The 27,832-nt window shown below is 38.7% G+C and overlaps 1 protein-coding gene across 4 annotated transcripts in view; it reads right to left on the bottom strand.

Annotated features, from left to right (window-relative positions):
• The window catches only part of GRM8 (glutamate metabotropic receptor 8), a gene marked incomplete at both ends in the record, with an annotated part of 749,142 nt that overhangs the window by 73,881 nt on the left and 647,429 nt on the right, over positions 1 to 27,832 (bottom strand). For 3 of the 4 annotated variants that reach the window (XM_082847030.1, XM_082847028.1, XM_082847029.1), the window contains one exon: positions 26,287 to 27,222. In XM_082847030.1, coding sequence (XP_082703156.1) covers positions 26,287 to 27,222 — 936 coding nt within the window. The remainder of the gene's footprint in view (positions 1 to 26,286; positions 27,223 to 27,832) is intronic. The other variant, XM_082847031.1, reaches the window with a different exon arrangement.

Consider the following 27,832-nt stretch of genomic DNA (forward strand, 5'->3'; position numbering starts at 1 on the left):
ATATATATATATTATATAATATATAAATTACATATATAATATATATATTATATAACTGGGAATTCTTTCAAGTGGATATGGCCCATTAATAATAAAACATTTGCAAATTGCACTACAGTCCTGGGGCAGAGACTGTGGTTCTAAGCCAAAGGTCAGGAAAGAAGTGAGAATATGATAATCCCACAAGCAGGACGCAGTGAGACATCTGAAAACTGTGGCCTCAGAAGCAGAGGTCAGTCGGTGGAGGGCTTTAGAACCAAAAGCAAGCCAGAGTTGGCTCACACCTAAATGGCAAAGTCAGAGACCAGAAATGTAAGTAGGAATGAAGAAGATCCAAAGATCTTAACACTAAGTGGGGTGAGCAGATTAAAATCCATTAATTGGGGGATGCTACTAACACTGCAGCAGTGATCGTACAGCAACCAGAAGAGATCTGACACATCCAAAGGTCTTGAGAATTTTTCAGTCGAAGTTTGATAATTAACTGTATGTGGAGTAGAAGCCAGCTAACCACACACTTAAAAGCAGAATAATAACTGAGGTCCCCAAGCTGGAGAAAGGAGTGTATGAACAGACAGGACCTGCAGAGTAATACAAGTTTTAAGTGATTCTGTCATCCAGTCTTCTTCGTTAGGGCTCCTTAAAATGCCAAAAGCTGTGTTCCAAAAGAAATCAACCCTCAGTTAAATCATATGGAAAACTAACGTGTGGAGATCAGCCCAGCCCTTTCACGTGACAGCAAACGTCCTCATAACTTTCTGCTTTGTAAGCCAATATTTAAATCTACATGTATGTGTTTCTATGTGTGTGTATCAATGAAAACTCACGCATGAGGTGACTAGTAGTTAAAATATCCCATTTCTGACCAGGCATGTGTGCACAGTGGCAACACTGCACAATAACTTTTGGTCAACTCAGTCATCCCTTTAGAGTCCAAGTCCAGAGCCAAAGGCTACAAAATTGAAGGGACTGAATTAGGTGGTCTTCTAACTGGCTTCCACAGGGCTGAGGAGTTCTAAGGTCCTTCATGATTACTGGGGTGGGGATAGCAAGCTGGAGTGGCCCTGTGGCCAGAGCCTTGCCTCGTCATCTTCAATGGTTACCTCACAAGAGATTTCACGTGTGAAGAGGAGTTTTGGTATTAAAAAAGGAAGGAAGGGAGGGAGGAGGGAAGGGGGGGAGGAAAGGAGGAAGGAAGGAAGGGAGGGAGGGAAGGAGGGAAGGAAGGAGGGGAGGGAGGGAGGGAAGGAAGGAAGGAAGGAAGAAGGAAGGAAAGGAAGGGAGGGAGGGAGGGAAGGGAGGGAGGGAGGGAGGGAGGGAGGGAGAGAGAAAGGGAAAATCTACAGATTTTATAGATTAGGCTCTTGAGGTCCAGGAAGGATAAGTGACATTTCACACCTTCCTGGCACGGACAGGACTAAACCCAGGCCTTCTGACTCTTCCACTACAAGAAGTATTGGTGGCTGCATTTGTGCTTTTATGAGAAGAGTTCTCTGAGGTTTTGATCCAAAAGTTTCAATAGTTCCACTGTTGTGAAACCAGGGCACACCTGCTACTTCCGTTCAGGTGCTAGCAGACTTTTCTAATTAGGAAATGTCCAGTGGGGCCAATTTTCTTGCAGTTGCTCTTTCTGTAATATCTGTAATTTGTCAGCCTCTCCCTCTGGGAGAGTAAAATTGCCCAGAGATCTGTTTCACTTATATGCCTATCACTCACTAACTCTGTAGCCTTGGACAAGTCATTTCACCTCTGAGCTTTCTGTTATAGACCTAGTAGGATGGTTGCAGGAGAAATTGGGGTTCTGTAATTACATAGAGCAGTATCCTCTCACCTACTGGCCTCAAGGAGTCTTTTTAGACACTTTTTTCTAATCTTCACAATGAAATTTTAATACCCCAGATACACTGTGTATTTCTCTATGTGTTACATGCATATTAGCGCTTTATGCGTACAGAGAGTACTGCCCCCCAAACCAATTTACATACGCTTGGGACCAATATCGCCTCCCTGGAGAATGCATGACATAGGGTAATATTAAACACCAGGTACATAGAAGGAATTTAGTAAGTAATGAGAACCGTGATTATGGCCAATTTCAGCATGAAGAAGGAATCAAAGAGCAGCACAGTGTCAACATACCCCCAGAATAAAAGAAGGAGCAGGGTACGTGGATAGAAGATGGGGGCACACGGGAAATGTTACTGTTTGTTACATATTTACGTGTGTTTGAACTTTACGTTTGCTATTTCATGCATTTTCATAACAATCTTATGAAGGTCTTTAAAGATGAGGCAACTTGGGCGCAGCTAGTATTGTGTACATGAGCTGCCTAAGGTAAAACTGTGGCTGGAGGGGCCATCCTTCAAACCTGGGTACGTCTGTCTTTCAAATCCAGGCCCTTTTCATTAGCACACTGTCCCCTAACTTGGCATTTTTAAGATGCATCAGCCTGAATTTACTCACCTATAAAGAGAGATTAAGCATTAGGCAGGCGCAGCTAGAATCACCCATCCTGGGCAGTCTCCACGGCCTGTTGATGTCCTTACCCCAATTCAATCCTTGCAACAGCTCAGGAACTAGTTTAACGTCTTAAAATTATTGTGGGTGGAATGTTTGCTCTCCCTTCTGAAGAAATCACAATATTTCTGTATGCCAATATACAATACTGGTATCTGTGAAACTTTAGAGTTCCTACCAGAATGTGGGATTAAAGCTGTAGGTTCTGAAGTAGAAAGGTGAGTCTTAAATGATAAGCGACTGTAGGGAATGATGCTGAGTGCCCTGACATAAAAGGCAGGGAGGACTGGCAGTCACATCTGCGACCAAGGAGGAGCATCAACGGGCCATGGTCAGTAGAGTGGCGGCGTGAACTTCCTGCTTCTTGAATGGAACACAAAGTTCAAGGGAATGATAACAGTGTAAAGCAAAAGATTTCTCTGAGGCTAAGACAAAGCGAAAAATTGAGGCTAAGACAAAGACTTCCCTTGATCCTGAGATGTGTCCTAGAGAAGACAGAAGACCCATTCTGGAAGTTAAAATTAGGCACAGACCCCCCCAAGGGTTAGAAGATTTCATAATGAGAGGAGAGCCCTGAGGCCGTAAACATTCTCAGGATTTACCACAAGACACCAGCGTGCTGTGTATTGGGAGGGACGGCTTTGCATATTGAAGCTGCAACTACTCATTTGTTTTGTTTTTTGGCCTCGCTGCACGGCTTGTGGGATCTTAGTTCTTAGTTCCCCAAACAGGGAATGAACCCGGGCCCTCGGCAGTGAGAGGGCAGAGTCCTAACCACTGGACCGCCAGGGAATTCCCAAAACTCAGCTGTCGTGATGCTATATTTTTTCCTAGAATATTTTCTCTTATATTAACAACAGCAACTGCAAAACCTTGGCTGCCCATGCATACTGAATTGTGTTGGATGAAGTAAAAGGAAGATAGTATCCAGGGCCAAAGAGAAGCCTATCTCCTGGGCAAGCCCACAAAAGCAGAGTTATTAGCATTTTGACCTCTGAGCATTGGTAGGGCCTCAGGAGATCTGCTTCCAGCAGGAGCGCCTAGTTTCCAGGACCCCATGGTATTAGACCTCATCTTGGGAAACCCCTTCTGGCACATCCCATGGGCAACTGAAAACTCTTCTGCAGGAAACACTCATCCACACAAGAGACGCTGTGTCTCCAGAAAAGTGGGGGGAAATGGCACTGCTGGCTGGCTCTAATATTTTTGTCTGATTAATGAGTTGGCAATGAATATTAAATATTTTATAGGATAATTTACTTCCTCATTTTCCACCTTACTTCTGCCCTGTTCTATACCAACGCGTACAAGCTTCAGTTTGGCAGTACATGTAAAAGATGAGCTCTGATGGCTAGAATGTAGCTATGGTGTCCAATTAGGTAGTTTGGGGTCTAATACGAACACAGAGTTAGAAGAGTAGATATTCACATTTCAGATGGAGCAACACTGAAGTCCCCTGGCCAGAAGAAGGACACAGATAAAACACTCCCGACACAATCACAAAGCCACCACAGCAGCACATATTTATCTATTGCTGCACGACCTGTTTGGCAGAAAGCAGAAGCCCTTCTACACTCTTTCCTAAGATATACAGAAGCACTTTCAAAGCAGGAAAAGACTATGCAAATGGATCAGCAGCAATACACTTAAAAAAGACATGGGTTCTAGTTGAACATAAGCTCAATTTGATTCAAGAGTTATACAGTTTCCAGATGAAAGCTGATGTGATCTGAGTATTCATTAAGAAATTCATGGAATAGAGCTCCCCGATATAAGTGACCTGTGCTATTCTGATCTCTCCTGGCATACTGTGTGTCATTCTTGTCAAAAGATTTTCAAAAGGGACTTACTGAACACGTGAAATTGGAAAAACCAGAGTATATGTGAAGGACTTTTGAAGGAAATAAACACATTTAAAATAAAACCAAAATTCAAAATAATTGTGGTGGCTGTCCTCCGATATGTAAAGGATTAATTGATTCCCAGGTGGAAGATGAAGAATTAGTCTTGAAGTTTTATAATCCCATCAGTATAAGTTAAATAGAGATAAATTTTAACTCAACCTAAGGAAAGGATTAGAGTCATCACTGACAACTGCTATAAATTAGCTTGAAAGATAAGGAGCTTTTAGTCACCGGAGGTGTCCAGACATCAGGTGGACATACATTGGTTGGCATCAATTCTTGACAGGCAATTGAATTCAGTGAGTTTTAAGATATCTCGCAATGCTGACACTGATTTGTACATACTCCTTCACTGTCCCCTTTTTCACATTGATACATATTTACAAAATATTTTGACCAAAGTTTGCAGCCAGTCTTTAGACATGACTACCTTGAGAATCTTCATTAGAGTCTAATCTGAGATTTAGCCTGTGGCCTTGGACTCATTAGTATCACATCCTCCAAACCTGAACCTCTTACGTAGCTATGGTTGAAGAGTGTTGATGAAGGAAACAGGTAAAAAGCCATATAGAGATATTCTTAAAATTCACACATGTCAACATATTGAGAAAATTCCCCTTTTTTCCTATGGAGACACCCACAAGCAGTCCTCCTTGGTTAGGGCGTGGGGCATGGGAAGATCAACACTGCCCGTAGGAGCTGCCATGGTCTCCATGGATGTAGGGAGACTCAGGTGTCACTAAAGGCAAGCTCAGTGGAAAGCTTAGTATTTATTTCAGGGCTGTGCTGTCCATTCAAGTCTGCTACAATATGACCACCCACCACTTCCTGGTTTATCCAATGTTAAATTCCAGTAGTCAATGATGTACACGATGAACTCTGACATGATGACGGGAAAGCGGATTTGAATTAAGTGGTCTTAGCAAGACTTCTCCTTGAGAATTTTAGAATGGACAAATCCATAGACGACCAGACAAATATTTGTGGAATCTGTCTTTCCTCCAAGTGGATTGTGATGAGAATGGCTCTATGTGGTATGCCTTTTATCCCGTTGAGGGTAAGTTCCCATAAGGCCACCACAGGAGTATCAGGATGAACAATAAATGCCTCAGTGGACAACTGTGTTAATTGTGCGTTATAGGATCAGATTCGAGGAAGAGTGGGAAATTAAATGTGGGCAAAGGCCAAGGAACGTACAAATGTGAATTTAGAAAACATTCAAAAGAATGTGGATAATTAATAAGAGAAATAATTTTCAGTCAATGTAGTAAAACTTTAAGTGTTTATGGAATGGGATATCCCAGCGGGAAATTTCTCAGCTTTGGCTGTGAGTTAAAAAAATACATAAGAATGCCAACAAGGCCAAGGAAGAAATAAATGGGAAAGAAGTTGGTGGCAAGATCACATATGGGCTTGGATCTAGAAGAAAGTTGAGCACATCGAAAAGACTGAGTTAAAACAAAAATTTGAGATCCTGAAAAGGGAAAAAAAAAAAGCCAGTATAAGAAGATAAATCTCTAGATTAAGGATCTTGATAATGCCACAGAAGTGAAAAGTTAAAGAAGGACTTTTCTCCATGTGGATTAATAACTAATACCGGAGGATGGGAGAAGCAAAGAATTGGGAGTCATTCATTTCTCTTCTCCAAAAGCAGAGAGGTAGAAAATGGGTCGTAATGGTCTCCAAGCCACTATACCCCTTCCCAGAATAAGTGAGAGAATAAGATGGGCCTGATCAACTGTATATGCAGCTGGAATAAGATAGCTCCTGGCCAATCACATTCTCATCCGTGGCTGGTGGCTACTTTGTGCTGGTGAACCTATAGGCTCAGTACAGACCTCCATATTATTCAGCTAACAGGTTGGGTCAAATAAAACCTAGTATTAACTGGCAGTAATGTAGGAGAACATGATTGACAGAGTGCTATCTGCCAATCCGGGCCATGCCCAATCCCTCAACACGTGGCCTCAACTCATGACACTCCAGCCTCTTGTGCCTCCCTCTTAGTGCTTGTATTCATCAGGCCCACTACCGTGCAGAACTCTACCATCCAGTATCTGCTCTGGCTTATCAGGTTATGGCTCTGCCTGATGCCCAAAGCTCGTGATACAGCGCTGCAGACACCAGAATCTATAGCTGCAGCACAGGCATAGGAAACCTTGGCCATTTCCATGCTGACTCTGCACTCTTTAGGAGCCAAATAAAAGAATGAGAAAACATTTATCCTGATCATGCAAACCACACATTCAAAGTTGATAAATGAATGTGAACTTGGGTGAAACCTGTTTCTAGGTTATGAAATAGAGATAAGTAGAAACATTGAGAAAGTGGGTAGCGAGTGGAGGGAGATTTAGAGACCTTGTTGGTCCACATTAAATCTCAATCGACCTAAATGCATTAAATACGTATGCTGGAACCCACTCGGATAATCCAGGGTAATCTACCTATTTTAAGGTCAGTTGATTAGCGACGTTAATTCCATCTGCTATCTTAACTCCCCTTTGCCATGTAATATAACATATCCACAGGTTCCCGTGATTAGAATGTTTGCATCTTTGAGAGGCCTTTATTCTGTTTACCACAATTATTAGCCATTGAACTTTTACGCCATATATCCAAGGCACGTTGGCTTATTTTGATATATCTTTTCTTATCATTTAAATTTACATTTGCACTGTAAATTAAAGTTTTGTGCCTTAAATATATACATAAAGTTGTATTAAATTCTTATAGCAAACAGTTTGAAGATTTCAACCTTTTGTTTGTTATTTACATTCATCTCATAAATCTAGTCTTATCAACCTAGTATAGAGTTGCCTGACAAAATACAGGACACCTATTTAAATTTTAATTTGAGATAAACAACAAGTAATATTTTAGGATGTCACAAATATTGTACAGGACATATTTATACAAAATAATTATTCACTGTTTATCTGAAATTCAAATTTAATTGAACATTTGTATTTTTATGTAATAAAGCTGGCAACCCTACCCTAATAACCTTTTTTTTAAAGTAACTTTGGGAAATGATGACTTATTATATACTGAGTTGAGATGTAAAATGGAATAGTTTTTGCTTATCAGCACTCCACACAGAAACAGAATATTTTAATATTATAAATATTAATAATTTTCCTTCTATACATATTAACAATTCCAAATTTGCTTTACTATTATTCTAGGGCACTGAGATTTCAGAATGTTATGATAAAATTATATTTTAAAATATAGAGCTCTTCTTTTGACATTATGATGCATGCGGTATTTCATTTCAATAATGGGAGAGATGACTTGAAGGGGACCAACTATTCCAGAATAAAGGCAAAATACTGGAGTTGTGGAATAAGATATGAAAAAGGGAATGTAAGGTATCGAGAAAAATGAGCAATTGGGTTCATTGGTAAGTTGCGCTTCACTCAGATATACACTAATGGAGGAAACTCTGAACTAAAAGAGGAAATGGAATTATTTCTCTGGAGAACTGAAAGAGAATTTGTAGGATCATCTGGTAAGACCTCCTGCGGGAAACTAAAACCCAAATCGAATGCGATTAACGATGTCAGAATGGTTTCAAATAGAAGATGAAGTTTGTTCAGATTTTTAAATGACTGAAAATAAATATTTGGTTAACAGGATTAAGTAGGAAGCGTGTTGTTATGGCACATGGGACTACACTGAGCAAGCACCTGCGTCTTCCTGATACAGAGTATGAAATCAGTAGTGGAGTGATGAGAATGAGAACCCTTTGGTAAAATACCAGATCACATAGCATAGCTTTAAATTATTGTAATATTCTGAGAAAGGACATGTGAAACAATGTGAAAAAGAGGCCATGCTTTAGGAATTTATAACATAAGGAGTTCAAACTGAACAATGTCATGACTTACATATACTTAACTTTAAGATGTTTCAGAAATGATATTAAAGTGAATTTCACTATACATTTTCCCATTGATTAACATTAAATTGAGGCTGTTTTTCTTCAGAAAATATATTGTTCATGCTTTTTAACCGTACATTACAAACATGGCAAGTTTTCAAGAATCACACAGTTTAAGAGTATTTTCTTAATTTTCTTAACATATTATTATTTTCTTAACATATTTTAATCTTAATTTTCTTAACATAATCTTTTCTTAACATAATATTTTCTTAACATAATCTTAATTTTCTTAACATACTATTAGAGTGTAGGGAATAGGGAAAAAAAACTTATATGCAAGTGTTATAACTTCTCCTCCTCTTCTTAGAGTTGTATTACAGTCATAAAAATAGTCATAGGGCTTCCCTGGTGGCGCAGTGGTTGAGAGGCCGCCTGCCGATGCAGGGGACACGGGTTCGTGCCCCGGTCCGGGAAGATCCCACATGCCGCGGAGCGGCTGGACCCGTGAGCCATGGCCGCTGAGCCTGCCCGTCCAGAGCCTGTGCTCCGCAACGGGAGAGGCCACAACAGTGAGAGGCCCGTGTACCGCAAAAAAAAAAAAAAAAAAAAAAAAAAGTCATAAAAATAATTTTACTTTTAATACAAAATCACATCATAATTGATATTAAATAATTAAGCTCTACTCTATTAAAGCAGATGAAACTGTGAAACATTTAGTGTCTGTTTGGGGCTAGGTCTACACTTAAAGAATAGGGTGCTATAGTTAGGGTAGATTTGTATAACAAGAATATAAATTTAAAATGTCTCAAGTACCCAAATGCATCAGCACAGAAAGTAGGGAAGCTAGAAGATAGAGAACGTCAAAGCCATTCAGGTTGGTTGGCTGTAGGAAAGGAAGGATCCCTATCTCACCATCACCACCATCACCAACAGTGGAATTATAGGAAGCAGTACTCTTATATAACAGTCTAATCTCGTCTGCTAAATACTGTTGGGATCCCCATTTTACAGATGAGAGCTGAGGCTTAGAGGATAACGTATGCTGCACATAGTACACATATGGAGCACAGAGCACTTGTCCGAACCAGTATTCGTCCACCAGATTTGTAACCACTACTCCATGCTGCCTCCATGCAATTAGACCGAACACAATTCAACTGCTCATGGTATTACTTAAAATAGTGTGCAATGTATAACTATTGCACCTCGTGGTCAGTTACCACTGATCCTAAAATGTTCTTCGTGTTAGAAATATGGCCCTTATTTTTCAAAATTAATACGTATTTCTCTTTTTGCCTTATAAGGTTCTCAATCAACAGGAAAAGAACCTACATGGTTATCATGCTTGAATTAAGTTTTAAACTAGAATTAATTTCTTTTCAAGGAAATAACTGTTGTTTGCAGTTACAAAAGGACGTTAAAGCACCAGCTTTCTCTCAGGGTCCAGGATGAAATTAGGGGGAAAAATATCAAATGAGAGAAAAATTCAAAAGTATATAAGGGAACTTAACTGGTTCTTGCTACCAACATTCTATAATTTGTCATGAGAGGGCTGCTTAGTAGACGTAATTTCCTTCTCTCTTCATAAGGCATTGTGGCAGAGCAATTTATGATACTACACTGACTACAGGTACAAGGAAAATGTGGTAGAAGGGATAACGAACTCACTAATGTGAGGTGAAATCAAAATCAGTCTCTAACAAGAGATTACACATTAACTACTCTGGGGTCACATTAAAGTCTTCCAGCCAGTGGTTCGTGTATTTCCAGCAAGGGAAAAATAATCTGACAGGTAAACTAGGAGCAAGGACGAGTAGACTGTGCCAAAGAAAAGCTAGCTAAACTAGCAAAATCCGATGAACTAGGAAATGTCTGTGGTCAGCTATGCCTTATATATCTGTTTCTTTCAACCGGAGAGGAAAGAAATTTAGAAATTAATGTGGGGGATTGAGTACTGAGTGCCTTTCTCATTTTCCTGCCTAAGATATCTCAGTAAAACTGAAAGAAACATATGGTGTGAGGACATGCCCCATAGGGCTTTTTGGAAAAGTAATTTAGACTCTGGATCACACGTTTGTATCAAGCTATGTTAACGCACTTGCTTATGGCTTATGAGACTGCTGACTGCCTCAAGCACATTTATCTTCTAAAATGCTTCCTGCATTCATTTGCATCCTTCTCTACATATGCATAATAATTTTCATGTGCATTTGCTTAAAATTAGGTCATATCTCTGAGTGGTTGACCATTTCCTATGTAGCCGGCAGTTTTCTCTACAAGAGCATCTTAGAATTAGACAAGGTCTTAGAGAAATTGTGAGGAAATCAAATATCCTGGAGGCAATTACATTCCCTAGGCTCTGACATTCCAGGTGAGGCTGGAAGACAGACCACCTAGTCAAGCCCTATTTTACAAGTGAGGAGGAGATAACTCGCTTTATCAAGGCCACAGAGACCTTAATGGGACAAGAACCATTTCATCCAAACTATTTTCCCCATTTTTGTTTAAACTCACTTTCTGGCACACATTGACTCAGAATTGCCTTGAAAATGTTTACCACTTTCCTGTTCATCTAATTCAACAAAAACCTTTTTGGCTGAGAACTATTTGCAGTGTACTTTGTCAGGCACTGTGGGGCTAGCAAGCAGTAAGAGTCAGGAAGATCATAAAAGAATTATGATTATCATCTTTTCTGGATGTCCAGAGAGAGTATATATCTGTTCAGAATCTGTAATGTTTTGTAAGTTAGAGGACAATTCACAGGTTGGTTGATTTGCTAAGAAAATTGGGTTCAGTTAAGTGAAGGGCTGTGAAAGACAAAGCTTAGGTGTGAGCTGATTGTCAATAAGAGATCATTTTAGTTTAAGAAACCTTCATAGCATCTTTGATAACACCTCTAAGAATTTTTGTTGAGCAATTATTCTATAATTATCAGTTTAAAATCTACCAGAATTCAAGCTCCATGAGGCCACACTGAGCTCAAACAATGCTGTCAGCACTGAGCAGAGTGAAGGTGCTAACTGAAAATTGGTTGATTGAGAAAATATCTAAAAATCAACAAAGCAGAAGAAGTGTGTGGACTCCCTTTATGGCAGAAATCCAGAAGACATTCTTGAGGAGCAAAGAGCAACGAGCATCATCACAGAAGCCCAGACTTTAGACTAGAGAATTGACCTTGGAAGTGGGAAGGAAAGGATGGGTCCAAGAAAAGTTTCAAATGAATAATACAATTTGCTGACAAAGAAAAAATAAGAGGGAAAGGGAAGAGGAAGTCTATGTTAACTTGAAAGTTTGGATCTCTAAAAAACAGAGATACTGTTGATAGAAAGGAGGAATTAAAATAAAGATTAAGCAGATTAAGCATAATGGAGAAATATAAAGTAGCTGCTAAAAGTGTGAGATCTGTAGTCAAATGGGATAGGTTCATCCCGGGTCTACCTCACAGTAGCAGTATGAATGTAAGAATCATTGACTTAACTTCCCTGTCTCTGTAAAATTCATCTCTTAGAGATGAAAGATCGTTTATACAAAAAAAAGCTTAGCCTGGTTTTTGGCACACACGAGGCATTCAATAAATAATGTCTATTTCAAATACGATAAAGTTTGGTTTCAGATATCTTAATTTCACAATTTCGGTTCTGGATTGCTTAATTTCACATCTTTGCACACGTGAAAGAGCAGGGATTAAGAAAGCAGTGTGAAGAGCACGAGTGTAGCATGTATGGCAGAAGCCACTTGAACCATGACTACTTCAAGGGAGTGGTGCCTGGGAGAAAGGCCAAACTCACAGGTGAGCTGAGGAGAAGGAAGATGAGATCAAGGAGACAAGAAACAAAAAGAGATTGAAAGCAATATGGTTTCTCAGGGTATACGGGAGGGGAAAATAGCAGATGAGGGTGGAGGGGTGCAAAGCTACATGTATTAGCAATTACAAATGTATGCGTGTTCTGTATATAAAATACACTGTAAAACAATAAGCAAAGTAGAAATAAGTAATTTGAGGGCCTTCTTTGGAGACATGTATTTTATAGTCCTATGGTATTTTATAATCCTACAGTGCCTCTACTCATTGCCTCTTTTCTTGCTACCTTCTACACACATTTTTCTTTTTCATTCCAAATGTAATTATTTATTCCTTGCTTGTCATTGTCAGTTCTTCACAATAAGTAGGCAACATAACCAAATGTTCAATAAATTGTGGTGTGATTGGATGTTTTAGCATGGCGAAAGTGTTTTGTTGAAGGGCGGGCAGTGCTACCGTGATAAGCTGCCTGCTGATGTAAATACTTTATGGTTTTATGACAGGCTCACAATCTACCAACACTATTTTCAATTCAATTCAATTTGTGTGAATGAGGATTTTAGAGAAAACAGCTGGCAGGAGAAACACGTGACATTTAATCTTGCCTGAGAACATGAAATTCTTTACAAGGCTATATGTATAGGTGTGTGTGAAATGTGTATGCTTGTATATACTCACAAAGGTTATATAGGGAGCTGTATTTTACAGAATCTGGGCCAACAGATAGCAGAAAACATCACATTCCTTGGCATTTTTCTGTAGATACACTTGACTGAGCAAATAACTCGGTGAGTCTAAAATTCCGATGAAAACATTCAACTGATTGCAATTTTTGAACTAAAAAGCTTTTTTTTCAAAATGAGAACCTGAAGTCATCCTTAAAACAAACAAACAAAAAACCCTCCAATTAATATTGTAAGTTTTGATGGATTCAAAACTACTACCTGTGAATAAGATTCTGAACACTGATAAAATGCAGAACTTTGCAGCTTACCTTAAGAAATCAATACATGACTTTTTAAAAATGATTTTAAAGAGAAACAATATAACTGAAAATTGATTTATTCTAATTTTATATGAAAGGTGCCCAAAGTTGCACAAAACAAGATCTATAATAAGGAAAAAAATATTGATTGAATTTGGTCACGACCATGACAAGCAGAGAAAATCAAGATTACCCTAACATTTGCCCAGGATTACCAGAATATAAAATCTGTCTAATGTCCAAATGTATATAATGGCAATGGTGGTTACATATTTAAGTTGGAGTCATAATCATTTAGAAATGATTTGCCTTTTATTAATAAAGAGCTTGCCTTTTTATTTCCACTATCAAAATTCATTTGAATATTCGTTAGCAGAGTTGCTGAAAATCATAGTCTACCAGATATTTCTTGTCCTTGTATTCTTACCTTTGCTTTTATCCACACACTGATTTTTACACAACTTTACTATTTTAGGACCCAATATCCTTCTCCATACTTGGCTACGGGCAGTCATCAGCAGTTTAAAAGAATTGCTTTCTCTCCATCAGCCCAGACCAGAGGGAAAGCTACAGGCTCTTTCTTTCTTTCTTTTTTTTTTTTTTTTTTTTTTTTTGCGGTACGCAGGCCTCCCACTGTTGTGGCCTCTCCCGTTGTGGAGCAACAGGCTCCGGATGCGCAGGCTCAGCGGCCATGTACGGGCTCTTTCCTGAAGTCCGATTAGATAGAGTCCTTGTGGCAGCCACAGAGAAGGTTCAAAATCACACAGAGACACAGACCACACAGTGCAAGCACCTCACCTCCCACTCTGTCTTCTGTTCCCAATTCAATCGGAAATGAGTCTCTTCTTTCCACTGCCACAAGTCAAGCCCCCATATTTCTCACCTGTTATTTCTTCAATAATCTTATCATCGTCTTTTTGCTTATCCTTGCACACGACAACTCGGCTGACTCACCACTGGCTGAGAAATCTCACAAAATGGGACTGTGTTGAGAATCCAGCCATGCTCAGAAAGATTCAAATGTACTCAAGTCCCTCACAAACGAAGTACCAACTTGGCATAAGTTCCATGGCGAATGGCTGCCAGTTATCTGATGAGCCTTATTTTGTAGATAACCATGTAATTTATTGCTCTCACTGGGAAATACATTTTCAGAGTAAAAGGAGTGCTATTAACAACGGGGCAAATCGGGACATATGGTCACCCAGCTCTCCCTGTGATGTGTCAAACTCAGAACTGCTCTTCAGTCACAGATTTTACACACAGTGCCCCGACTTTCCCTTTTCTGAAAGTTTAAGACCACTGCTCCTTTTGCCTGGAAGATGGCTTCCATCTGTTTCTCTCTACCCTTTGAGGTCGATTTAATCCCCACGTCCTCATGGAGACTTTCTCAGTCTCTCAAGAGGACAGGCTCCCTTCCTTCTTTCTCCATCCCTGGCCCCAAGACTTCATTCTAGGCACTTCGCCTGCATTATGTTCCTCTGCTTTGTACCTGACCTCTATGTGCTTGGGTTGGCTCCATACTTGACCCTAAACAACTTCTTACTCATCTTTGCATATTTCTAAACACCAAGCAAAAGTCCTTGTGTATAGCAAGCATTTCAAAATGCAATCACCAGCTGATAATTAAATTGTGACCCTTAAAAATTATTTATTTAGTAATGGCATTAACCCTAAAGAGGAGGAAATTCATAAACCATTTGTGACAACCAAAGATCTTGAGTCATTTAAACAAATTCAAAATCACTCACCCATTTCTGTATCTAAAAGATTTTCTCAAAGTACATATTACACACCCAAAGTCCCTTAGAGAAGGTATATTCATGTTGTCTTAGAAAATTTTTCCTGAGACTGTCACTTAAACCATTCTATATGCAATGATTTCTATTTTTATTATAGATTAGTTTATTAAAAAATAAAACCTAAGTATTAAATAAAATTAAAACCCTGCATCACCAATCTCCCTATATCCTAATGCTATTCTATAGAGTTAACAAGTTTGAACAGGTTTTATTATTTATCTATATATTTTATATATCTAGTTATTTATTTGCTGCTGTTTAAATAATGCACTTATATCTCTTGAGTTACCAATTTTAGATTATATTTGTTGACTACTCACAGTAAAAGGTGAGTGATTGAGGTCCTTACACAACTCCCCTCTCTATTGCCCATCCTTAAGCACCTCTCAATTTTTTAAAAATTATATTAATACTATTTTTAATTTATCAAGTTTATAATATTTACATTCACTTCAGTGGATAAATGAACATTTCTGTGTTTTGTTCCTAGATTCCTTCTAAGTGTAAGACCAATACAGAAAGCAATTTCAGTATTATGGCTACTAAATATTATTCCCTTCAGATTCATCCAAGTATCATGACTGGACTCACAGAGAAGGGATAAATATAATTATTAAAATCCTGCCTTTTAAAGGGTAATTAGACACTAGGGTCTAATGTATCTTTTACAATTGCTTTTAAAATTTCTTCGTTTTTTTCTAGGTCATATGCGATTGCCAATGTTATCCATCTCATATCAGATATGCTTTTTTATTTTGTTGGATTATACCTAGAATAATTCATAGATAAGCTACGTAGGCACCAGGTTTTCTGAGCCACATTCATTTTTAGCCTCACGTTGATTGATAGTTTGGCTGGTTCTATAGTGTTACTTTTCCCTCAGAAAGTCTTGGCTCATTGCCTTCTAGAATCCAGGGAGGCACATGAGGTCCAGTTTTCATTCCTTATAGGAGTAGTCCCACTCCAACCCCCAACCAAAAAAAAAAACTCATAGAATGTTCTCTTGGTTAGTAAAATTTTACTAAGATGTGTGCCCCTTTCAGTTTTAAGAGCTGCCTGTCTTCAGTTTGTGAAACTTTTTTTTTTTTTTAGATAATTTATTCCCCTTCTTGTTCTCTTTCTTCTTCTCAGATTTTTTTTAGATATATGTTGGGATCCTGGGTCTAGCTTAATGTGTTCTAAATGTGCCTCATATTTTCTTTTTTTCACTTTTCTCTTTGGTTTTACCTTTTATTTTATCCTGCAGATCATCACCCTGGTCTTTAGCCCTAGCCACCCCATGTTTAAGATGTTCAGCTTTTTCTTTTCACGTTCATAATTTTAATTACTAGGGTCATTTTCTTATTCTCTGATTGGTCTGTTCCATGACCACCTATATATATGTGTGTGTATGTTCAATATTCTCTTGAATTTTTTCTTGAAGAGATGCTAATTAAAATTCTATTTAAAAAATTCTCTTACATTTTCTGAATCACCTCTGGCTTTGTCTTTATTGTGTGTGTGTTTGTCTTTTTAAATTATGCTATTGGGTTTCTTCAGCTCTCATGACATCTTTGGTTGTCGATGTATAATTATGATTGAAGGGTCAGGTTGATTGATAAGGATTACTGGTGGGGTGCATTTTCCTCGGATGGACGGGCAGACTATGGACCTGTGTAAATTAGTGAGTTTCATCTGACTGGCTTCTCTTAACGATGCATGGATACAGGCAAGCAAGCAGACTGGGGACCCACCCCTGGAGAAACTTATTCTAAGAGTGGAGAAATTTATTATAGTTCTATCTTGTATAGAAACTGCATTTCCTATTTCCCACCTGTCTACGGCTGTCTGAAATAAAATTACTTCAAATTCTGCTGTTTTCCTTCAAATGCCTTGTGCCCACACTAGGAGCATAAGATAATCTCACCATCAGATAAGTCCTATTCTTTAGAGTAGAATTCTGTAATTTTAACCTAAACTCTCTCTACACGTAAGGTTAGAGCAGAAGGGAGAAGCGAGGGGACCAGCTGGCCCAGCTATTTTGAAATTCAGCTCTTTAAATAATTTTCCTGATGGTCACTTCAAGGCCTGCTTCAAGTCTTCATGTTGACCTTAGGTTTAGAAATTATTTGGTATTTTCATAGTAAGAATCATTTATGTCTCTTGAGCTGTTCTCTCCCTCTTTTAATTTCTCTGTAAGTCAGGCCCATTCCACCTTTATTTTTCAGGATTTTCTCAAATTGTTTTACCTACTGTTGGCTCCAAAAATATACAGGCGTAACTTGTTTACTGCACTTTATTTTGTTGCAGTTTGCAGATACTGCATTTTTTACAAATTGAAGGTTTGTGGCAACCCTGCATCAAACAAGTCTGTTGGCACGCTTTTTTCAATAGTATTTGCTCACTTCATATCTCTGTGTCATATTTTGGTAATTCTTGCAATATTTCAAACCTTTTCACTATTATTTGTTATGATAATCTGTGATCAGTGATCTCTGATGTTACTATTGTAATTGTCTTGGGGCACCACGAACCACACCCATATAAGACAGAGAACTTATATCGATACATGTATGTGTTCTGACTGCTCCACCAAGCAGCCCAGCCATTCCCCTGACTCTCTCCCTCTCCTCAGGCCTCCCTATTCCCTGAGACACAACAATACTGAAATTAGGCCAGTTAATAACCCTACAATGGCCTGTAAGTGATCAAGTAAAAGGAAGAGTTGCAAGTCTCTCACTTTAAATCAAAAGCTAGAAATGATGAAGCTTACTGCGGATGCCATATCGAAAGCCAAGAGAGACCAAAAGCTAGATCTCTTGTGCCAAACAATTAGCCAAGTTGTGAATGCAAAAGAAAAGTTCTTGAAAGAAATTAAAAGTGCTACTCTAGTGAATACACAAATGATAAGAAAGTTAAACAGCCTAACTGCTGATATGGAGAAAGTTTTAGTGGTCCCCAAAAAAGATCAAACCAGCCACAACATTCCCTGAAGCCAAGGCCTAACCCAGAGTGAGACCCTAACTGTCTTATATTCTATTAATGCTGAGAGAGGTGAGGAGGCTGCAGAAGGGAAGTTTGAAGCTAGCAGAGGTTGGCTTATGAGGTTTAAGGAGAATATTGGAAGAAGATGCCATCTAGGACTTTTCATAGCTACAGAAGAGAAGTCAATGCCTGGCTTCAAAGCTTCAAAGCACAGACTGACTCTCTTGTCAGGGACTAATGCAGCTGTTGACTTTACGTTGAGGCCAGTGCTCACTTACCATTCTAAAAACCCTAGGGCCCTTAAGAATGATGCTAAATCTACTCTGAAGCCGTGCTCTGTAAGTGGAACGACAGAGCCTGGATGACAGACAATCTGTTTACAGCTTGGTTTACTGAATATCTTAAGCTGACTGTTGACGCCTACTGCTCAGAAAAAAAAGATTCCTTTCAAAATATTACTGCTCATTGACTATAAACCTGGTCACCCAAGAGTGCTGATGGAGATGTACAAGGAGATTAATGTTATTTTCTTACCTGCTAACACAACATCCATTCTGCGGCCCATGAATCAAGGAGTAATTTCGACTTTCAAGTCTTATTATTTAAGAAATATATTTCTTAAGGCTATAGCTGCCATAGATAATGATTCCTCTGATGGATCTGGAAAAAGTAAATTGAAAACCTTCTGAAAAGGATTCACCATTCTAGATGCCATTGAGAACAGTCCTGATTCATGGGAATAGGTCAAAATATCAGCATTAACAGGAGTGTGGAAGAAGTGGATTCCAACTCTCATGGATGACTTGAGGTGGGAGTTCAAGACTGCAGTGGAGGAAGTAACTGAAGATGTGGTGGAAATGGCAAGAGCAGTAAAATTAGAAGTGGAGCCTGAAGAGATGAATGAATTGCTACAATCCTATGTTAAAACTTTAATGGCCAAGGAGTTGCTTCTTATGGATAAGCAAAGAAAGTGGCTTCTTGAGATGAAATCTATTCCTGGTGAAGATGCTACGAAGATTTTTGAAATGACAACAAAAGATTTAGAATACTGCATAAATTTAATTGATAAAGCAGCAGCAGAGTTTGAGACGATTGACTCTGATTTTGAAATAAGTTCTACCCCGAGTCAAAAGCTATCAAACAGCATTGAAAGGAAGAGTGAATCAATGAGGCAAACTTCAGTGCTTATTTTAAGAAATTTCCACAGCTCCACCCCAACCTTCAGCAGCCCTCACCCTGCTCAGCCAGGAGCAATGAAAATCAAGGCAAGACCTTCTACCAGACAAAAGATATGATGCTCTGAAGGCTCCAGATGATAGCATTTTTTTAGCAATGAAGTATTTTAAATTAAATAATGTACATTTGTTTAGATACAATGCTATTGCACAGTTAATAGACTACAGTGTAGTATAAACATAAATTTTATTCACACTGGGAAACCAAAAAAATCTCTGTGACTCACGTTGTGTTATTTGCTTCATCATGGGGTTCTGGAACCAAACCCGCAATATCTCCGAGCTATGCCTATAATGACCCTCTCTCTCTGTCTCTCTCCTTCCCTCCCTCCCTTTCTCTCCCTCTCCCATTCCCCTTTTCTTCCCTTATTTTCTTTTCCTTTTCTTGCCTTCTTCTTTTCCTTTCATTATCACCTTAGAGGCAATCAATATATATGTTTGTGCCAGCCCGTATCTTGAACCAGAAGCCAGACTAAGTATTCTTTATATTTCTTTTAATGATGCAAATAAATCTGCTTTGCACTCATTTTAAATGGCCTGGAATTTAGACTAATATTTGGTTAAATATTTCTCTACACTTTGGGATGGGTGGTACTAATCCATGTGATACTGTATTTAGAGATTTAAAAAAAAATTTCCCAACCTAAAAATGTATATATGGTTACAGCCAAAAGGAACTATTTGCTTGCAATCTGCTCTTCCTGGCACCCTGTGTGCTCCAAGAGATATAAGCAGCTACTGAATCATGGAAAATGCAATTTGAAGTTACATAAGTAAATTAGTCACTGTGTTCTGTACTATGAACAGTCTGGGATGTCATTCAAGTTCTGCCTATATAGAAAAAAAATAAGTCTATTTGTATGGTATTCCTGCTAAACATTTTGAAATAAAGTCATGGTCACTATGTCTCAGAAGATATTCACATTTTGGTCTTAATCAAATCTAGTTCTACAGCATTTCAAAGATATTAAGAAGGCCAAACCATTTTAGTGAGATATGTGAACTCTAGGACTAAATTCCCAGGTTGACTATCTAAACTGTCTAATTGATTAATTTATTGTAACCTGGGTATAGAAAATTCAAATCCTTTGTAAATTCAATTTCAATTAAAGACAGAGAGAAAAATGTGCAAATACCACAATCTCACCAAATGTTTCAATTAAGTATCCCCAGACCACACAGCTTCATCTGAGCCCCAAAAAAGTGGGATCATGGAATCTAAGCAAGGTTCATGGAGCAAACATTTCTTTGTGCTGTCCAGTTAGATAGGCATCCCCCCAAAGGGTTGCCCTAAATGTGTAAGTTGGTAATATTCTGCAGCAGTAATATGTAACACAAAGGGAAAAAAGTAATAAGCCTGGCTAAGGCAGCCTTCTCTAGAAGAGCTACTCAACAGATTTGCCTACACTGTGCCCTAGAATCTCCTTAATTTCATTTTTTTCTTCTATACCTTCACAAGCATATCATTTTTACTGAGTGCATAAATTAGATCCTATAAATGTTTTCTTTTCCCGTTTTTTTTTTTTTTTCTTTTTCCTTTTTTTATTTGGTTTTTCCTTCCAGAGTTGATTGTAACAGGCTGGTATGATTAATCTTGCCTGGACACAATCCACCATAATACCTGAAATAGTTCTGTAACCTGAGATTCCTTTAAAGGAATCAGCTTCAAATGACTGTAAGTGAACAAGGAAAGAAAACGCTCTGAGGTTTACAACAATTACAGACACACAAGATGGTTACTGATCATTGTTTCCATTTCCCTCCTTTCCACAGAAATGGAGAAAAGTTAGGAGACAGTTATGGGTGGTCTGATCTCTTCTGAAAATTACTTCCATTGCTATCTAGGTTATATTGACACTCTTACCACAGGTTTTCAGGCTGTTCTTTTCTCATCCGGACTATTCCTTAAAGCAGGGATTTTATTATTGTTTTCAGAACTACCTCTCACAACTCTTGTTAGAGTTATTCAACTTTTCAGTTTTAACCCAGGTATTCCAGCAACTGCTTTCTGATGACACTTTCCTCTCCTCTAGTATTTTCTGCTAAGTATATGGAGGCTGTAACATTACTGCATCAGGAACAACACTCTTCTCTTTCTACCTAGTCCTTCAGATTCTTGTCTCCATCTTTAACTTTTGTAATCTTGTGTGCTCTACCCTCAGGCAAGCCCCTGTGTTTGCGAAAACATGTCTGGTTGGGATGCTCCGCAGACGGCTGGAGAAATTGATGCAATTATCTGGATAATTTTAAATGCATTCAATCATTAAACAAATATTTTTGGAGAACCCATTCCGGGCACGGTTTTATGCTAGGTGTCAAGGAGATGATGGTGAGCGAAATAAAATAAGATCCCTGCCTGCGTGAAACACAGCCTAATTGTAATAACAGACAGTATCTATTGATTGCCTATTATGTGCTAAACATGCCTCATGACTCATAGCATATAACTCTCAGCAAAACTACCATGAGGTATCTATTAATACAAAAATACACCATAATGAGACGAGAGGATTTTTTAAGTCAATCACCTTCCTGCCCTTTCCTAAATGGTATGAACTCAAGTCTGCTTTAGTTTGTGAATAGGGCTGGGCACAGATGGCAGGCAAATGCTTTATGCTGCTTTATATCTGAGTTTGCATTCCCCAGGAAATGTATTTCTATCTGCACAAATTTAGCCTCTTAACTGAATTTTCTCAGCTAGTTTAGCAGAGCTGCAGGATTTGAACCCACATCCTCCCACTCCAGAGCTTATGCTCTTCCTTACTCCACTCATTCACCTTATAATTGACAGAGTAAAAGAATAAGGGAGATACTTTTGACATGGCAAAGCACCTGGAAAACAGCATCAATTCTCCTTTGTGTTTTGTGTATTTTAGACAGAACTAAGGATAGCTATTAGAATTCCTTTTCATATTTCTCCTTAAATATTTAGCAGTCCTATATCAGAATAAGTGATACTGACAAAATTTTTAAAAAGAAATGTATTTGGCCCATCATTTAAAGGAGAAAACTTATTTTTCAGAAAAAAAAAGTTGCAATGGGGATCACAATATGATGACTATATAAAGTTACCATTATGCCATATTGTAACTTAATAATAAGCATTTTTATTATTATAGTATGTCATTATTGTGCAAGGGACTCTATTTACTCATTCAATAGGTATTTATTGAGAATATATTAGATGAAAGTCTCTATGTTAAGAGATGCATTCATTCAGATATATATCAGACAAACATGGCTTACCCTCCATGAACTGATAAAGGATGACATTTGAAGGTGAGAGGAGGTGAGTGTGAGTACAGGGAGGGGTCTAAGACAACTCCAGGTTTTTTATTTAAGCTACTAAATAGAGGCTACATGACTTATCCAGAAGGTGAAAGAAGAAAGGCTGGTTTGGGACATATGGGGTGCTTGACAGTTTGGAGTTTTATTTTCTTTTCCGTTTTGAGGGTGTTTTGTTTGTTTCCATCCTATGCTCTGGTTGAAGCACTGTGCTCCTTGGAGCTTGGCAGTGTCATAACCTTTGTCTGATTATCTAGACTTTATGAACCCAATTAGAGATGGTAAGATATGTATTTAAGAGATTTCTGCCATCCTAACAGCCCCTAACCATCCCTGAGGATTCTCTTCCTGACTATTACATTAATCATATTTTAATTTTTTGTCTTTTCAACCCAATTAGGAAAGTTTGAGTTGGTCCCTGTCTGTGCCGCAGTGTGTCTGCCCTTCCTTCACACCACCTTTTTATAGGAAAAAAGAAAGTGCATTTAAACTATGAGTTAGTAAAATGCCGTAGTAGATATAAAGCTAATAAATGATGTCATTAAAATCTATAGGAAAAAACATGATTCATCTTGATTTTGAAATCTGAAAAAAAAGAATGTGGGAAAATTAAATGGTGTTTTATCATTGGATGGAGACATACTTTGGAGAGCTGTCTGTCCTCGTGAATGCTACAAATGTCCCTTTATAATTTGATTTTACTCAGAGGTTTTCTAAAACATCTGTCTAAATTATTCAACTAAGTTTACTTTTTATTCCTACTTCTCTTGTAATTTCAAAGAGACCTGTGTGGCTAGTTGGGTTCTTTTCCTGTAGACATGACTCCATGAAACATAATTAAATGCCTACTGGAAGAAATTTTGCTCTTCCGTGTTATAAATTCTATGTCACTGATGCATAGTTACAGGATGCACAGTTCTTTTCTTCGCTTTCTCGTCTCACATCTGACTCCTCACCATCTCCCCCTGCCCTTGAGCCTGATCTTCTCCTGCCCTGGAACCTGGCACTTGCTGGTGATGACAGGCATCAGGCAGCATCAGCTGGGAGACAGGCTGCGCCTTTGTACAAGGAAGGCTCGGGGATACTGACTGACATGGTTCAGTAATTAGCACAATGCTGGACACAGTGCTCAATAAGGATCTGCTGAATTAATGGCTGTGTGTGCCTCCTGACTGTTGCACACACTTCAAGCTGATAACGTGGGGTTAACTGGCTGAGCTTTGTAAAGGACAATGTAGAACTGACCAGCTCTTTGGTCCTCCAAAGTCAATAAAACTTAGAGAAAGCCTGCCTTTAGAGATATAAAAGTTGTATTCACTTTTAATATCTGTGTCAATAATTTTAGCAACATGAAAAAATAAACACTCTCAAACATTCTGTGTATTGTTTTGAGTAATTAAAGATACTTTGACAGAGAATAGCAGGAAGCAAATTTTAACGTGAAGTGTTAGGATGACACATAAGTGTATTACACAAAATACTTCAGTAGCAAATCTTAGCTACTTATCAAATAATAGCTCTTGATGCAAAGCTTGTCTAAATTCAGCAACTCCAAGCCTAACTACATAATTTGAGCACTTTCCAATGTTCTGAAAATTCCTAGAATTAGTGTTCCTTCTTGATTTCTTCACTCATTTCCACATTCAATCATATCATGAATACAAATAAATTCCAATTAACATATTTTATAAATCTGTCTTACAGTGTGTTTCTCTGACTAACTTTGATTGCACAAAGCTAAAAAAGAAAAAATTCTGGCTAGCATTCAGTCATCTCTCTGGAGGCATTGATAGATCCACACCGATAAGTATGTACATACACTCCAGGTTTTCAGATGGATGTACAGCTCCCACAGGCCCAGCACTGGGCAGCCTCCAGCCCTGGCTTATTCATGTGTCCATTTCATCCTGAAACTCTTACTGTCTCCATCACTGCTCCTCAGGGGACAGCTGCAGAGTTCTTATCTGAGAGACAATGGTCATTTGGTTTTTTTTCAGTTACCTTCAAAAAAACTTACTATGATGCATGTTTGCATTACTATGAAGGCGCCCAACAGCTTGATGTAGGACCACGATTTTATTTATTCTAAAAATTTCTTCTAAAAATTGAGTCACTGAAAGAGTTCCCTGAATAGAAATAACATCTTATTAGCATTTATATTTGCTCCCCCAGATCCTTGACGTCACAATATGAAAAGTAAGAGTAGACTGTCTTTTATAAAATGTAAAGGGAGAGAAAACAAAAGAAAAGGGAGTTAGATATCAGAACTCAGGAGATTTTGTTTGGTTAAATATTTGTTGTCCACAAGAAAACAAAATAAACTTCCTATGGCCCTCTCTAGATAAAACAGTACGTTAAAAAAGACAGTTCCAGGTTCAAACACAAATACAAGTACCAGTTAGGTTGATGTCATCAATAATTCACATAATGTGGACATTTCTAGACACTGAAAAACAATATTTTTCCCTGACTAGTCCAACTAACCATGTCAAAACAGACCTAATAAACTTTGAGCGACACATCCCTTCCTATGTTAAATTTACAAGTTTGATCCTAATAAATTCCCATCTGTGTATGTCAAGATATAATGTTTTCTAGTGGTTAAGTTTCGTGTCCCAAACTGTCTTACTCTATTTTCCCGCCATGAGCATGGTCCTACGTAAAATATTCGTGGACTTTCATCAGGCCATTGAAGTCAAGAAAGGTCACAGGTCTGGAACCCATGGCAAGTTTGCTCTATTCAGCAGGTTTGCTGAAGTACATTTTTGGCTTTCAAAGTTGAAGAGCACATTGATCGAGTAAGGGATGAATGCTCATACTAATGAGCTCTCCATGCCCTTGTTGAGTATTTTTTCCTCTGAATTAGTTGGCATTTTAAGAGTCATGTGGGACCTTACTTGGAATGTTAGAACCTATGGAATATAATGCCCCCCTCCCCGGATGTTTTGACTTCCTCACGACTTCTGATGATGGAGGATGGAATAATCTTTACATCCTCACTCTGAGAGGAGAACTTTCTCATACGCACATTAGGGCTGAAGAGCTATCCCTTTAGAATGGTAGCATTTGCCTTTGTTTTTCAAGCTGGTTGTCTCCATCACACCACCCAAACCTTGAAAGTCATGGTTAACGTTAGTTCTGTGCTTTTCTATACATAGAAACACATACATCCAGTTCAGCATGTATTTCCTTTCACACACAGATGTTCTTTACATGCAGTGTTTTGTGTGGTGAAGTTAATGGAAGATTAGTAACAAAAGAAAATTATTTCAGGAAATTCAATTGATCTTCAACTTCTAAAAAAATATAAACTGCATTATATAATCGCCCATTGCTTCTTCTTTCATCCCTCACCACCATCCTCCACATATGGAAAAATAATAAGAATGGGAGCTAAAGAGAAATAGAACGACGGTTCAGACTGAATTAAGCCACTTAGTTTTTGCTGTTGCAGTTTGCTTCTGTGACTAAAACCATCATAATTGTTAAGGAATAGCTTTTTCTGAGAGTAACATTAGAACCGGCAAAGGAGGCATTTGTCACGCACTGAGAAACCTCTGGAATAGCTCAGCCCTGTGAATCATGTCTGCCCTTTCTCCCTTCCTCTTTTAACGTTTGGAAAACAACAGTTATGTTAGTCGACAACAGAACTGGGAAAAGGGACCCAGAAAGTGATGTGAGCTCTGTCAATCTTCCACCTTGCCAAGGAGGACACATTAAAGTGTTTTTCATGGAAAATCAGCCTTAGTCAACACACATTCAGAGCAAAGTGACCTTGAATATATATATAAAACACTGAAGCTTCTTGAGAGAATATAAGTGAACCAAAAAGAAAGAAGGGAAAGCATCCTAAAGGAAGAAGTTAAATCCGGGAAAAGGGTTGGCAATGCATTTCTTGCCACTTACCTTTTCTGCTGACTGGGCTGTACCAAAAAAGATGGGGATGAAAGCTAACCAAATGATGCAGGTGGTATACATGGTAAATCCAATAGGTTTGGCTTCATTGAAAGTCTCTGGAACTCCTCTTGTTTTAATGGCATAAACAGTACAAGTTACCATCAAGAGGATACTGTACCCTAGTGAACAAATGAGCGAGAGATCAGAGATGTCACACTTGAGCACTCCCCTGGCGTTCTCCGGGTCTAGAGTCCGCTGTTCTCCATAGTCAATGATGATGTGCGGTGGGTCCACAACAAACCAGACACACACTCCCAGGAGCTGGATGGAGATCAGGCTGAAGGTGATCACCAGCTGGGATGCTGGACTGATAAACTTGGGTGCTGTGACAGATTTCTTCCCTTGCTCAAATATTCGGTGGATTCGGTTTGTTTTGGTAAGAAGGGCTGCATAGCTGAAACACATGCCGAGTCCTAGGAAGATCCGTCGGAAGGAGCAGATGACTGTATCTGGTGCTGCAATCATTAAAAAGGTGATTGAATAACAGAGAAAAATCCCCGTTAGGAGCACGTAACTAAGTTCGCGTCCCGAAGCCCTCACAATAGGTGTGTCGTTATAGCGGACAAAGGTCACGATCACAAAGGTGGTGGCGATGATTCCCAAAATGGCAACGAACACAGGCACCACGGCCCAGGGGGAATGCCACTCCAGTTTGATGATGGGGATGAGCTGACAGCCTGTGCGGTTGATGTTTGGTCTCTGGTCCAAAGGGCAGAGTTCACAGGAGAGCTCATCCACCTGGTAGTTGTAACCTTCACAGCGCTCGCAGTGCCAGCAGCAGGGAGCTCCTTTCACTGTTTTCTTCCTCTCCCCGGGCTTACAGGGCAGGCTGCAGACAGACGCCGGGTGAGTGTGTTCTCTGTTGGCCCACTGCATGTCTTCCACCTGTGGGTATAAAATATTAATGAGCCTTCCATTTGTCCCCCATTTATAATATCCTAATCCTAGCCACAGCTTTGTAATAAGTCACTGAATGCTGACAGTACAGTTTACCATAATAAGAGCCCACAGTTTCTTTCCCTAATATTGACTTTATGAAAGTGCTAAATGATTGGGTCCAATAAATCATTCACATCATCAACTTGATGAGTGTCATTACGTTCCATTTACCTCCTTGGTGTTGACCAATCTGACATGTGGAGAAAGATTTATTGGCCCAAACAGTTTTAAAACAGAAAAAAAAAAAAAAAAAAAAATAAGTCCCATGGAAAAACGTGTTAGAGCTAAGCTCAGATATAAATGCCAGAGTCCCTGAAACACTGGCTAGGCTATAAACACACATAGAAATGGTGATCCAAGTCTTTCCACCATATCTGGGGAAATTCAAATCTCACTGCGTCAATTTTGAAAGGAAATGGCAAAATTAGCTACTTTAATCTCTGACACTTCTCATATTAATGTTTTTGCCTGTTTAAGCTTAAAATTCACTTATTCCCCCACTCTTGCATTTTCACATTGTGGAAAAGACCGTGCTGAGTGAGATAGCTTGATGGTT

The sequence above is a fragment of the Leucopleurus acutus genome (assembly GCF_964270905.1).
Source record: "Leucopleurus acutus genome assembly, chromosome: 9".
Taxonomy (NCBI): Eukaryota; Metazoa; Chordata; class Mammalia; order Artiodactyla; family Delphinidae; genus Leucopleurus; species Leucopleurus acutus.